The sequence below is a fragment of the Pogonomyrmex barbatus genome, unplaced genomic scaffold (assembly GCF_055798465.1).
Source record: "Pogonomyrmex barbatus isolate J1 unplaced genomic scaffold, ASM5579846v1 scaffold18, whole genome shotgun sequence".
In the NCBI taxonomy this organism is placed as follows: Eukaryota; Metazoa; Arthropoda; class Insecta; order Hymenoptera; family Formicidae; genus Pogonomyrmex; species Pogonomyrmex barbatus.
Window position 1 is genome coordinate 5363990 of NW_028297114.1, and position 16176 is coordinate 5380165.

General features: G+C 37.9%; 1 protein-coding gene and 1 long non-coding RNA gene across 3 annotated transcripts in view; one reads left to right on the forward strand and one right to left on the reverse strand.

Moving 5' to 3' along the window:
• Positions 1–16176, forward strand: part of LOC105431750 (uncharacterized) — a 164076-nt gene that overhangs the window by 46679 nt on the left and 101221 nt on the right. The window lies entirely within an intron of this gene.
• On the reverse strand, positions 5937–9089 carry LOC105431749 (pancreatic triacylglycerol lipase-like). The gene is made up of 4 exons (XM_011646169.2): positions 8938–9089; positions 8378–8722; positions 7996–8238; positions 5937–7445 (listed from the first exon to the last, which is right to left on the reverse strand). Exons 1-4 carry the CDS (start codon positions 8984–8986, stop codon positions 7021–7023), a joined length of 1062 nt encoding a protein of 353 aa, XP_011644471.2. The 5' UTR covers positions 8987–9089; the 3' UTR covers positions 5937–7020.

Consider the following 16176-nt stretch of genomic DNA (forward strand, 5'->3'; position numbering starts at 1 on the left):
CGAACGAAGGGTAAAGGTAACCCTCTCGCGCCCCCAATGCCAATTTTTGCCACATACAAAAGCGCGGTGAGCGCGCTACGCGTGCCGTACGCGGCGCTTCCCGCCCACGCACGCACGCACGCACGCACGCACGCACGCACGCATACACATACACACACACACATACGCGCGCGCGCGCGCGCGCGGCAGCTACGTGCACCCGATAATGCTGCACGATGACCATGGGACACCGGGCTGATTGGGGTGTGCAGCCGACCTATGCAGTTTAATTTATGTTGCATCACCAGCCAGTCGTACGTGCATCAATCCATACGGCCCGCGATCGCTCCGCGTTTTGCTCGCGCTCCGATGCGGCTTTTTTGCGCGACGGCGATCGGCGACTTCGTCTTCCGCGAGAGTACTTCCGCGTCCCACCGATCGCGTTGCCACGTACGTACTCGTGTATATGTAGATGCGCGTGCATGTGTGTATGTGAATGTGTGTGTATGTGTGCGTGCGCGCAAATGAATATACACGCACGTTCGTAGACATCGAGCCGGGCTACGCTACGTTTATAGTCAGCCATCTTTGCTAACCGTGGGTGTCGCCGCGGATAATAGATAAAGGGACTTATGTTCACTTGGAGATCCCCCCCAGCGAATTTCACACGGTATCAAAGATGATAATTGGACCCGTCCGGTGATGGTTATCATTTATTTGAATCTTATCGAAAAATTATTATTTGTTGACGGGAAGATCTGCCTTATCTTGAATGTGAAGAGGCCATATGTCGAAAGAGTACGTATTATAATTAATTTTAGGAGCTGTTAGCTTGTGCCGTTTGAATCTTGATGTTGCAGAAAAACAGATGTTAGAATAGTTTAGAACAATTTTGAGTACACAGTGAGAACAATTTCTTGGATTTAATAAATTTCATTAGATTCGAAGAAATTTATCTTTTGAAGTAGTCCAAACAAAACCAATTATTGATTCAACAAATTCGATTGTTTGGTTTTTCAAATAACAAATAGCTTTATTTTAGATAAAATATTTGTTTACTAAATTGTTTGAGAAAAAATAATGCTCTTTATTAAATGCTTCAACAATATTAAAGGACTTCTTTCTTTCTTTCTTATTGAAATAATATTTAATCTAATCAAACGAAGTAATTATTTAGTTCAAAGACAAATTTTATTTTCTTTAAATAATGTTTTTGTTTATTAATAATAAAACGATATATTCTAACGACACAATAAAATTTTTATTCAACAAAATTATATTTAATGTAAAATTATATTGCTTAAATTAAATAAATTCAAGTTAAACAAATAAAATTACACAAATAGAATTAAATCTAAAGAAACTTGTCTTTCTGTGTATTATTCAATATACTTTGCTTATTTGTATACGTAAAGAATAGTCTTATTGAAGTATCTAAAAATTTGGTCAAATACAGATCTAAAAGTGATTTTATTGAATCATCAAAATAATTATGTAAGATGTTTCAATTGATTGTCAGAATAAAAATTTTTACAATTTCCATTATATTATCATTATACATAAACATGTTACAGAATTATTTTGATGGCCCAACAAAATTATTTTCAGATATATTTTTAGATACTTCAGCAAAACCGTTCTTTCCGTGCACATAAAAACAACAAATTATCTATAGAAGATTCATAGCCTTCTCATAATGTGACATTATCGCTACTTTTGCAATGCGAGTATCTTTCAACAATTTTTGAATTTGAAATACGCGAAAGACCGATATAATTGACAATGAAGTGAATCGACACGAACACCGAAGGATTCGAAAAACACGATTTTTTTCTAAGGTAACTTATTTCTCTCTTCCCTGACCCTTACGATAAAACTGGAGTCAATGGGCCAATATGCTCGCCATTGATCAACGTGTGATTTAGTAGCCGGCGACGAATCGTATTCGCGATATGAACCGGTCGTTTATCAACGTGTCCGAGCCAAGATCAAAAGAGTAATAAATAAAGGAGCGTTATGCACGAGTCGTCGCACGCGCGCGCGATACAGAGGCGGAATCAGCGAAGAAAGGCGCAGGAGGAAAGCTAATTAGCGCGGATCGAAACCTCCGGCGCTTGATAAATGGACAGCCAATATTTGGACTAAGGGTGTTCCCCCTCCCATCGTCGTCGATTTTTTTTTTCTCGCTTTTTATCGCCGAATTCTTTACATTGATCATCGTGGAAGACGCACGAGGGAGGGAGGGAGGGAGGAGGGGGGGGGGGGTTGAAAGGGGATGGATGACGACGGCCGTACGCACAACTTACGCGCGTTTGGGTAAATATCTCCGCGGGTATTTACACGAGCGAGCTCGACTCCGAGATAGCCCGTGATTAATGGCCCTTCTTCAAGCTTTATTAACGACCTGTCCACCCAGCCCCACCTTGACCACTTTTGGAAAACCTCGTGTAGCCGGCAAGTTCGTCATATACGATTTTATTCAGGCTGCTTGCCTGAAAATGTACGAAGGCTCGCGCTTTGAAACTTCCACTTTGGAGCTCTCGCGACGAGCAACGATCTCTTGAAATTTTCAAGGTTGCCGCGAATCGTATGCTCAAAAATTTGTAGAATGGTTTAATTTATCAGATAGATTGTTTGCTCGTAACGCATGTTAATTTTTATCGATTATTCAACATTTACAACAACTACGTTGTTGCGTACACGCGTTAATTATTACGTACGATATTAAATTGATTCTGCGAACGAGCATAGGTCTTTCGAGAAAACAGAACGGTCCTTTTCGTCCTACAGTCGACGTTGAGTCACATGGCGAAAGACCATAAGGCACCGTATAAATATACGGTAATCCTATCCGATAATAGTCGTACGGTCAATTAAGATGGCCGTCATAAGAACCAATTAAACGTAAGTGCGTGACCATCCTGGCTCGGGTTACGTATTTACGATCTAAAATTATGCGTTTTCGTCGCCCACTCTACCATTACTCGCCCTACGATTTCTTTTTCGAGTGGCCCTCCGTATTCTCTCCCTTATCACCGATTATGAAATTTCATCTGTGTGCATACGCACACCTGATTTCATACGCGCGTACCACATTCTCGAACGCTTCGCCGAGGACGAGGAGGAGGGAGAGGGGAGGGGGGGATGAAGCGTTTCCAAAGCTCCGTACAATTCGTCATCAAAAGTCGCCTATAATTGGCTCAATTATGTGTGTAATACAATTATCAGTTCGTTTCCTCGGTTATACGATGGACTGGAGCGATACTCTTTGGAAAATGCGTAAATAATATATTTGCGTATAAACGTGACGATCGGATGTGTGATCTACGTGATTAATCGCCGCGTTAATTAAAATGTTCGCTTAATAAGTTCGCTTAAACGGCGGGAAAAACAGCGCGGCGATTCATTTAGCAATTATTTTATGTAGTTTGTATACACAACACACACAACACACACACACACACACACACACACACACACACACACACACACACACACAAATGTATACATATATAATAAAGTATTTTGCGATGCATATCAGCGTGCGCATACGATAATGCGACAGATTTCAAAATGCACGACAATGATGATTTCGGGTGGATTCATCTCGCCGATGAGACATCAAACGCGGCGATACTCTTTTAAGACAACGAGAGCACCTCTCTAAGATCGCGCGAACAAAAAGGGCTTTCGCATATGTGCACGTACGTGGAATATACGCGTGTCCCTCGAAGAGTGGTTCTTTCTTTTTTTTTTTTTCGAAACCCTTTGTCGTCCCGGTTTCTCACATTTATGACTGGTCACCAAACGGGTTGCCACAAGGGCACAAAAAATGGAGTGCGGCGTTTATCAAATATACCTAGCTACCTCGAAGGGTGACCGCCGGGACCTGGTCCGTTTTCCACACTCGCCGTGTTATTCCTCATCCCTAATTGAGGTTTCGATCTAAGAAGCGTCGCTCCCGATTAAAGACGATAACGTTGTGCGCATTATTGTACGCCGTGTGCTCGCAGATTCGCGAGATTTCGCAATTAGACTATTCATGATAATCATCGCATCGATTTTCCGATAATTTATAATGCGATAATTAATTGTTCGATACGTTTTTCGTGATAGTCCGACTGTTCGATAAAATAGTTATGATCGATGAACAACATAATAACATATTTGGATAAATGCGTTTGTTTCTTTCGATTATATGATTTTTCAATTATTTTATAAATCTCACGCGTTATTATTCTTCTCTTATTCTTCTGTTTTTATTTCTAGTTAAAAAATATTAGAGATATAATTTTTGATTTGTTTTTAAGTTTTTTTTTTTTTTTTTTTATCTAAATATCTCAGATGTATACACGTGACGGTTTCCTTGGACAACATCAACTTTAAAAGGAAGCAAATAAATTCTCATTCGGTGTCGATACTTTCACACACACACACGGAAAAAAATGAACGGCAAGGGGATTGTTTCATATCGGGGAAAGAGTCGTCCCCGACAGTCTCGTAACTTGAATACGATCGAAGGGACAACACTTTCGCGGTTGAGACATAGGCAACGAACGCTATGCTGATATATGGACCCGTCTCGCGTTGATAGATACCAGAAACTTTACAACTTTAATTTTTCCCTCGACGTCAATTTTGGGTTTTAATCTTGACCTACACCTCGGACAGGACGCGTCAGACAAGAAAAGAATTATTACCGCTACAATTAAATAACGTGCCTCTCCGTGCGAATTGCTTTTGGAACTTCGTGTATCTCATCTGAAAAGAATTTACACTTTCGAGTGTTAAAACATCATATTTTTTTTTTTTTTCAAAATAAAGAGCAGAGATAAGTTATTTTGTTGAATTTTGCGTTTCTTCATTTTTTTAAGAAAGAATGGAAAGATCGTTAATGCACATTGTACAAATTTAGCCAGATGAAATAATATAAAATAAAATAACATTTAATTTAAATAAATAATAAATTAGTTATCCATATTAGATGATTAGATGATGCATTATATAATCTCTGCTCTTTTTGATTCTCGAATACTCGGAATCGACAGCAAAATTAGCATCACCTATCAACAAGTCTGATATTAATTATTTAATCTTATCAGACAGAAATATCAACACGTGAGGAACCGCAGCAGTAGGAACGCAATAATATACATGATACGAGATAAGATTACGGTTTATACGATTAAAGGATGATACATTACAACGTTCTATATAACACTAATGATACAGGTGATAATGAATGTAACTCCGCGTTAACCTTAACAGATAACGCGGCCCAAAGGAGTGCCTTTCTAATCAAGAAAGATGCATTCCTATTTGGGACGTCCTGCATCAGGAGTTTTTTCGGTCTACCTATTCCAGTTCGGGACCCTTATTCACGTCACGTGGTACTCATGCTCAGGTCGGCTTGCATCTGGCGAATCCATTGTTCACACATTAATGAAACACGGCCTGGCTTCGCCAACTTTTATCGCGGATATTTCAATTGCGAGCGCGAACAATTGATACCCTCGGCGTATCCGCAATGGAAACATTCGGCGCCTTATCGAATTTGTAGATATCGTGATTTAACGCCGCGAGTCAATCGTCCCCGGACTGAATATCCCATACCAATTGCAAATCCGTCGCGCGTTTTAAAAATTTATTCACATTCTTTTAATGCGTCTTCGACTACACTTTTAACATACATTACGGTTTAACGAAACGTTTTTTGTAATTTCAATAATGTACCCTCTTTATTTTTGCTCAAACTATTTCAACGCAACGTATTCTTTTTATCGAGAACTTGGGAGAACAATTTATTCATTTCAAATTCTTTTCAGTCAGTCTGGTGAAAGATATTTGAAATGTTGGTAGAAAAATTTTAGATGACAGTGTCATGGTTTTTATGTTATATGGTTAGAGATAATCATCCATGTGAGTTTGATTTTGGTTAATAAATAAGACACGCTTGATTTTCTTGAAAAATATAATAATGATATTTGTACATCAGTGCTCTGTTATAAACAAGTCTACATTTTATCACATTTCATTTGCATCGCTAATATCAAGATGATTGTTCATTTCTTAATCATAAGCATCATAAATCTCGTATTCAGAATATTTCTTCTTATATAATAGTGACTGTGCCTTAGAGATCAGTCGTTCTTGCGATCGACATCATTTTATACTAAAACTGACAAAGATAACTCTGTCGTTTCGAGCGAGGCGGTCCCTCCTGTCACGTTTATCTTCTTTTTCAAAACCTCATCTCGTGCATTATGCCAAAATGATAAATATCTACGTCTGTTTACACGAAACAGCCCGGAGCCTAAAATTCAGCGCGCGGTTTGTAATCCAACTGTTTTTCGCATCGCCTTTATTATCTCTGTTGCACGCGATATACGCAAGATATATTACGATAAAATTTAATGCACCGCGACTAAGACCGCGGCTGGTCCGAGCGATTCGCGTTTCGAGAGGTCGCGTATCTCGGCGGATGTTTGCACGCTCGTACGCACCGAAGCGTTTGCGAGTTGCGAGAAAAATGGACAACAACGGAAGAAATTGATACGTGTATTTAACGCGACTTGGCTTACATTTAGAACACACAGAGCGTATCCTCCCGAGTGTTTTGCATTTCCAATATGATGCGTTTCTACGTTCATACGAGACGTATTTCGGAAAATACGTTGCCGCTTGCAGTTTACGCTTGTAATTGAGTCGACGAAGAAGCGAAACGTCGCGCGGCAGAAACGACATGGTTCTTTCGATAAATAGCATAGATTCTCAGGAAGCGGTTGAGCGGATTCGCAGTCCTGGCTTAGACGATATAAAAAATGCTCGGTACGAGTGCCGCAATACTCGCGCTCGAAACAGCCGCTGCGGGCGGAAACGAAATTACGCAGACCGTGAACGCGTCCGATCGATTGCCGGGAGAAACGAGTTTAGCCCGGCGCGGATCTCCTTCCTGTTTCACAATGAATTTCCAAATTCAGAATCCTCGCTGACGGCCGATCGTCGGACGGACCGATCTTTTCGGCTCGCAACAGCCACTCATCAGTGCCGCATCACGAGCGGGCCGTTCGCGAACGGGAACGACGGATTGGTCATCAAGTAGTAATTACCGCGTGCGCTGAAGAGTGGCTTGTGTCCGCCCATGATGGACGTAGGCTGGTCCTTGCACAGACCCAACTTAAATCGAGTGAAACTGGAGCAGCTTCTTCCATGGAAGCCGACGTCGCTGGTGATAGATTCGGCGAAGAACATGTACGAGCGAGCGTGAGAACACGCGCCGCCGACATCCACCAGACATCCTACTTGCTTTTGACCACCGTTGGGATAAAAATCGACATCCCCGATGGGTGTCAAAAAGCCAAGTAGACCACCATTAGTATGAATGATCTCCACGTACGTCGCGTCACCGCTCGATATCCTCGATCCTGGACCGGCCAGATTAAAACCGGGCAAAGCTGGATCTAATCCTGAAATAATAAATTCGCGCCGTACGTGTTAATGGATATTTATAATTAATTGATTCAATCGATATAACTGATTTTTGTATTCAATAATAAAAAAAAAAAGCAATGGCATTTGATCGATACGATCGAAAGACGGTTTTTTTTATGAAAAATGAATTGTAAATTTGTCTGTGAAATAATACATATATATTAGATAAATAAATGCGTATTGGACGTGTAAGAAGTACATATAAAATTTTTAAAAATTTAATAAATTTTTAAAAGGAGTATGCTTCGACACGTTTATATTGAAAATATATTATTATATTTTTCTGTATAAAAAATAGAGGGAAAGAAAATTTTTGCTTTTAATTCGCGTTTATATAATTCTTAAAATGTATATAAAACTCAGTGACGCTGAATAAAAAGAATAGTTTCTTAATCTATTGACATCCATAATTTAATTAGCTGATTAAAACATTAGAAATACAAGACGTTTATTTTTTTATGTGATGTTAAATATTTTTTGTAATCAGATGTCAATACTATTAGAATATAAATATTAGGAACTTACCCACGATGTAGCCGATATTTCTATTAGAGTTGCGAGCAGCGATTCCAACTACATGGGCACCAAGAGAGTGACCGGCCAGTATGGTTTGCGACGGATCCATTCCATGCTTTACGAGGAAATTGATCATGGTGGAGACGAATCGACCAACTAGCGGGACACGCCTGCTAGCCCAAATATAAGGCCTAATACTTATTGTACTCCAGTCGATGACGATGACGTTGTAATCGCCGTGCTGAAGATAAGCTGCAGCATAAAAAGTAACATGCGGACATTAGCATCTAAGAAGGAAAATTAACGTTATTTGTTCAATCAAATTGAATTGAATAATTCTTTTCAATTATAAAACACCATGTGTGTTTTTACTTGGCGAACATTTACATACCGTCGCGAATCAAAGTGCAAGCTGTGCTGTTGCGAGAATTTATCCATCCGTGCGTAACAAGACGCGTCGGTCTCGCAGGATCAAATTTACTCTTCTTTAGTGTATCCTCATCATCGACATAAAGCTGTTCCGGTTTGGTAGGATTGTCTCTAGTGTATAGATAGAAGAAGACACGTTTCGGGACTTCACTGTCATTTTCGTCTTCGTGATTCCCATTATCTTCCAGTGTCAGCCTCACCAAGTTCTCGTTGTCATCGTACACGTATGCTTCTTCGCCTTCAAATAATGCGTAATCCAGTGACGTAAAAATATCATCAGGAAGTACCTCCTTTTCCACTGGAAGCCCTGCACAATCAAAATACAAAACACTTATACGTCACATAATACGAAATAAAAGAAATATGTATTAAAGTATTACAAAGAAAAACAAAAAAGAAAAACATAACGTTTAAGTTTTTGTTTGAATAAAAAGTTAATGTACAACTCTAGAATCACCGATAGATTAATCTTTTCTTTTTTTTTTTTTTTTTCTTAAAGAAATATGCAAATGTTATTTTTACCAGCCACAGTGTAGGCAAGCAAGACACCAATTAAAAAGTGTATCTCCATGTTTAAAATTATACTGTTATTGATTGCAAATTCGGCCGCTTTATAAAGCGATTATTTTATCAAGTTTACTTATATATAATTTTAGCGATAAGATAAATTTCATTTTGCAGATGTATCATAACTAATCGATTAGATAACATCTAGTAAATCTGTTTAGATCACAACAACATTTGCATTGTAAATTTATTGAAATAAAACATTTTGTATGCTTTCCTAAGATAAAAGGTGTTTTTAATCTTTGAAGTTAATTTTTAATTATGTATTTTAATTTATACCAAGTGTTAACGAAACATTAAACATGAAATAAAATTATATTAAATAATGTAAACGATGCAGTTCTAAATATTATTATGATTAGAAAAAAGGTTTCAGGATTTTCGAAAATTTTCTTTAGAAAAAGTAATATTTTCACTTTGAGAAGAAATTAATACTGGTGATTATATACTATTTTCAAAGTAATTAATTTAAAAGGAAATGTTATATTTTGAAATATATTGTTTATTGATCATTTCAATTGCAATTTCAAACATTTAATAATTTTATATATCCTCAAATCTTTTGTTTTTTCTTTTAATAACTATTAAGAATCAGATGAGAGAGAACTCTGAAGAATTATTAATATATAAAAATATTCATTAAATTCTATAAATAAAAAATTGACACATTAATGTGACATGTACATAATTGCAAAACACTAAATCTACCATTGATTATAAAGGCGATTTAAAAGAGTTAATGAAATGTATTTATTTTAATCGTATTTGGTAATTAAAATCTTTAATAGGATATCAAAGAAAAAGAATTCTTTCAAAGTAGATGTAAATTTAAAAATTACAATGTTTAGAAAAAATAGCAACGACCTTGAAAATGAAACCTTGATAATGAAAAAAAAAAAAAAAACTAAGAAAGAATGAACACGATTTATATTAAATAAATTAATCGAATTCTTAAAAATCACGAAAGAAAATATGTACTTCGGTAAATCTTTAAGACAAAATTGATATAATGTCGATCGATAAGATGTCATTTATTTTTTTTTTTCAATGTCATTTATCCAATCTGTATACCGTCCAATTCTATTACCATGTCGAGATTTGTCATTTTCCGCATCTGGTTCGTGCCGTAAATCAATTCCAACCCTCGTTGAGATTATTCGATATGCTTAATAATCAGCGGATGTTATCGACTTGACAAAGACATTTTAAGATTAAGAATTAAAAGCTTAATAGCAAAAATCGGAAAAAGATCACATGCGCAATGTGTGTTCAGAGATATTAATGAATATTCTATCGCGCGGAAGAATTGTACACAAAACGCTAGAAATATGAAAATGCAAATTAATACAGCGTAACAATTCGATAAATCATATAATTTAAATATAAAACGATCGGTCAGCTCGTATTCCATACATTCCAATATCTCTTGAAAGAGTTTAATATTTTAAGGACATTATTATTCTCTATTATTATATTAATTATATCGAGTTAATATCGGGTTAATGATATAATTAAGCTATCAAGTAAATAGAGTTTTTACGCAATTCACGCTTTGATTGTAACCTCATTTTGGACAATCAATTATTTGTATATCAATTGCGTTATCCGCATTATCAATCATTCTTATAAAATATCGATAAGCATTAATTATCCAGATGTATCTCATTTGATTTTTCAATGGTGCCTTGAAATTTTATACAATACAGATTGAACATCTGTTTACGCGATAATACAATATTGAAGGGGTAGATTTATCAAAAAAATAACAACGCATCTTAACGATACAATAAGAATTAGATAAGATAAGATTCAAACGAGTAAGGAAAATATATCTTTGTTATTTCTAAAATCTAATCTGATAGACATTAGTCGATTAAAAATGTTACATACAAAAGGCTAAATAAAGACAAATATATTTAGAAAAAAAGTAAATAGATTGTCAGCAAATTAAAAACGATAAAAGATATATATTAAAACAATAGTCCTCTTTTCCGTATATATTTATAACATTAGTCAGAACATTAGGAAAGATTTGAAATTTAGCTTCAACGCGGTTATATCTAAATGCTTCATCTACCGTTTCAAAAAAAAAACAACACATTCGGAATGTACATAAATCTCAAATGGTCGTTGTATGGCAATCGACATTAAGAATCTGACAAGAAGGTACGATAACGTACAAGCGTAGGTTCTTGATCGATCGATGTTTCTTACGTGCGACTTAGACCGGCAAGATGAGGAACGACGATACGAGAAACGACTTACGTGAGGAAAAACGACTAGGAAAAATACGACCTCCTAAACGCGCGTGTTTTCCCACCGAAACATTTAATTTCCCCCGTACTTGTGGCTTTTTATTCGTAATTGAGTCCTACCGCCCCGTGGAGTCCCCCGTCGCGTACGTAAATTTTAAAATATTCCAATTAGTATAATGAAATTAGCGCGCTTATGAAAATTTCGCGGCATTAGCCGGGGACGCGGGAGAGGCGACGTTAACGTGTCTATGAAAATTTTCATTTGCACATTGACGTGAGAGACTGTTAAGCGAGCGCGGAAGGATTAAGAGACGGAAACCTGTTGTGGCGTGTGTTCTTTTTAAAAGCTGCGGCGGGTTCTCTCGCCCTCGGCGGTTACATTTCTCAGACAGAATCAAACAGGTTCGCCTCGCACACTGCGCGCTGGATAAAAACCAGTTTTAACGATCCGCTTGAAATTTTTATTGTACACAGAGCGCTTTCCGCGGAATGCATCCGATACAAATACTCTCCGATCTGTAGCGGCTATCGCCTTTGTTCCGCCGATGCGTTTACAGGTGTTGAATATTAAAATGAGATGGGTTTATCGGAAAAATCTATCGGGACACGATCGGCTTACGTTTTTCCCGCAAGCTCCTCGTTTACCTTCGCCCTATCACATTATTTGCAGACCTGACGTGCCTCTAACGTAATTAACGGCAAATTAGCGATTAATAAATGTCATTACGTTTTTCAGTTGCACATTTTTGGCGCACGCTTATAGATTTCTTTTAAAAATTAGAAGAAAAAAAAGAAATAGAAAAGAAACGAGATTGGTTCTTTTGTATTTTAAAGTTCTCTCGGAAATTGATTTTTTTTCGCACGCGAAAAAGAAAAAAAAAGATTTTTTACACATTTTTCAGCAAGGCGTAGGCTAGAAACCGTGCAAAATTATGCTTAGATGACCGAAGACTCGACGTCCACGGTGCAGGCGCTTGCGTGAAGCTCGAAAATGAGGGGGACGACGGGGGGAAGCAAAGTGGGTGGTGGTCTGGGGGTGACGGGAGAGCAGGGGGTTGGAGCTGTGAAAGCGAGGGCGCCTGCAGTGACTAGCCTCCATCGATTTACCGTGCGGCGCCATCTTGCCACCCTACGCCACGGGGGTTGACCACCCCTCTGCCACCCCCTTGCCCCCCTCCGCCGCCGCCCGTCGGGGTCACCCCCCTCGAGGCAGAGGCAGACATTTTGAAAAATGATTCCGAAAGTCATCGTGGCCCGCACTGGCGTTTTTTAGCGGGCTCGACCCGGCCGCCCGGTCCGCCCGACGTCCCTCTCTTTTTCGCACTTGGTCTTTCGCACTCGAAGAGCAAGGAAAGAAAAAGCGGACGCGCGACAAAAAGAGGGAAAACTATCGTGGCAAAAGACGCGGAAATAAATGAGCGCGTAGCTTTCTCGCCGGAGTCTGCGTGTTCTGGTTATTAAGCCCTAAGTGATGAGATTTTCGCGACGCCGAGCACCAGCCATAACAAAACGCCAGCCTCAACTTTTTCATCACATCGAGTCGCGACGATCGTTCTTTTTTTTTTTTTTTTTATCTTTTACAAACAGCAGCATTAATCATCGCCGCGTTCATTTAGAATCATCGTACTCTAAGAACTCGTGACAGAAATACGTCTCCTTCTTAACGCGTGGCTTGTATTACGCGTAAACGCATAATACATACAAGCGTGACGCATAAAAATAATTAAAATAGTTTTACTGCACGTTTGACTTTTTATCGAAATATCGACGGCCGGGGAAAAGAAACTTGTTACTACGTTTTACTTTAATCTGTACGAAGCGATATCGTCGTTGCGAGCCGAGAATTTATGATTGCTCCTATATAACGCCGTGTCGAGCTATCTGCAATTATGCATACGAGTAAATCTATGTGTTCAAATACTAAACGGTTGACTTTCTAGAATTACTTATTTTCAGAAGGCATTAATTTCCGTAACTGCAATCTGCAGTATCGTGCAGAGACTGACTCAGAATTTATATTTATATGCAATTTATATAACGGCATCATATGTATATGTAGCATGCGCGGATACATCGATATTGGATTAAATTAAATCCTTCGGAGAATAGTTTTCCGTTATATTTATTCTCGATTTACGCGTTAGTTTTGAATATATAAATTACGTAGCACTCTTAAGAAAATCCGAATAATTTACTGAAAGGACGTGATATTTTAAATGGACGGTTGCAGCCTGTGGCTGGACATTCCGAATCAAAAGAGGCGAAGAACAAAAGTCGAGAGGAGAGAAAGATTTCAATCGTGTCTACCAATCGCGGGATAAACAATACGAGGCTTTCGAGAATGCACGGTGCGGTCGATCGGCTCTTGATTAATCAGAAAAAATTCTTGTTTTCGCGAAAAAAAAGATCACCATTCGAGACGATGGCGCAGAAACAAGGGATTCCGAGGTCTCATGGGAAATGTGTAATAATCCCTTTCTGAAAAAAATCATGTTACCAAAATCTGAAATATATCGAAATATTGAAGTCTTTTTTCCATAATCTTGATTAGCACTTTCGCTACACTTACTTCATAAGTAGCTATCATCGTAAAAATCGCGTATTTTAAGTTGTATGTGTCGAGAAGGTTATCATTATTAATAATAATAGTGTAATATTGATTGCAATTATTTAAACATTTTAACATTTGCTTCTACATCGATGAAGATTATTCTTTTCTTTTTAAATGCGAAAATTATTTTAGATATGTTTTACACAATTCTTATTATAATATTTATTGATAAAGATAATAATACTTGAAGAAAATAATATCTGAAAGTCTATGAATCGATGAATTAATAAAAAGAAAAATCAAATCAAATAAAAATACAAAGGAGTTGGAGAGTAAGTGATGCACTCTCGATGGTATTTTAATAAAATAAATAAGATATAATAAAAATATAAAACTTTCGACGCGCACACTGAAGAAATGTTATTCAGTAATATTTATTTACAGCATCAAAGTTACCATAATAAGTGATTTAATAAAAACAATGACGAACAAGTCGGCGTACGTTTTTAAATAACATCTCATTTTATATTCCGCTCGGATAGTGCGCGATCTGCATTGCGGCGAAAGTATGTCAAAGAGAGCTCGCGATACTTTTTTATGCGAATGCAACATGAGAATGATAAGAATAAATCCAGAGTAAATAAGAATGATGGAGAAAGCAGTAAAATACTTCAGTGGTGCTCGCGACTGATGAAAGATAAACATGGTGCAATTGATGTGCGACGAAGAGGAAAGAGGATAAAAGGAACGACGCAAATAAATAATGTAAAATAAGTTTTATCTGGAAACAAGTCGATTCGTGCACAGGTTATCACAAAAACAGGCTTCACGTACGGATCCGCAATTCAATTTCGACGCGAATAATGGGCGATCGACAAATTTACAGAGTAGCGGTACATCGTTCTCGTTGCGCAATTACATTTTTATATCATGCGTTTTACATATGCTTTACATTTAATTAATGAATGGCTACGATAACAAGGAAAGCGTGCCCTTTTTTTTCGCATGCGACGTCCAGAGCGAGAAAACAAAAGAAAAAACATTAGCGACACTTTGAACTTGATTGAGAAGAACACGCAGCGGAATATAATTATTTTTATAATCGTATAAAGGAAGAGTGAGAAAGAAAGAGCGGCGCCGCGTTAATTGTCGACATCGAAATATCGCGAGTTAATGATGTACAATTTACCGATCACGGGCGATTGAGGGCGATTTTACAAAAAAATTCCATAAAGTTAAGAGTTCCTTGTAATAATTGCAGAAGACACAGTCCGACACGAATAAAATAACAGCATTCGGGATGAATACAGAATATAAATGAGACAGTTCATATTTTTTTTTTTTTCACTGCCGAGCAACGATATGAGCAAAAATGAATAAGTGTTGCAAGGAAAAATTAAGATTTATCCATTTAATTAATACGGCAGAAGGAGGAACACACGCGCGTATTCGTATACGGCCATCCTAAGACGCGAGAAGAAGTGTCAGTTGGACCGGCGCAAAAATAGGTTTCGCGCTCGTACCGGTAATTGAATTTCGAGGAGGATAATGGGCGGCCGACAAATACGCGCGGTCGCGTTAGATCGCTTTCGATGTGTGGCGCGCGGGCATTCAGCCAGGCCAGGATGGATCCTTGATGGCTAGATTTAAAAAACCGTCCCCGTTTGCCACCCCCCGCCGTCCCACGTCCCGTTCTCCGCGGTATAGCCGTCGCCATGTGTTACGGGGAGGGGGGAGGGGGGGGGGTGACGGCGCTATTCGTAATGGTGGTATCGGCGATGGTAGTGGTGGCGGTCCAGTCGGCGGCCTCTATATAACTGATGGTGCTTCTGAGTGTCAGGGCCAGGCTGTCCACTTCTTTGCGTGCACGTGTGTGCGTGCGTGTACGGGTGTTCAGGGCGATTTGCACGTTGGCCGGTTTCTCCAAGTACAGCTAGCAAATACGAATCGTGTGCGGGATGTTCGTAGATGCGTGACTTTCTCTCATATAATCATACCCTTAGATTTTTTTTTTTTTTTTAAACAAACTCGTCATAGTTAAAGTCGTCGAGATCACTAGAGGTTCTTAAATTATGAACGATTAAAGCAAGCTTTAAAAATTGAAATGGTCCATAAAATCTTATATTTTTATCTGATTCTAAATTAAATCTACTTCAACAGAGAGAATCATGATTTTTGAACTTTAGAAATTATATATAATTCTTACAAAGTTGAAAATATTATGAAAGCTAGATAAAATTATCTCTTTGAATCAAATTATGTTATAAAAAGCTCAGCATTATTCTAAGAAAAAAATTAATCGATAAAGTATAGATAATTTAAAATACTTTATTTAAAGATAGGAGAAAAACAGAGAAAAAAGAGAAGAAATGAAATATTATATATGTA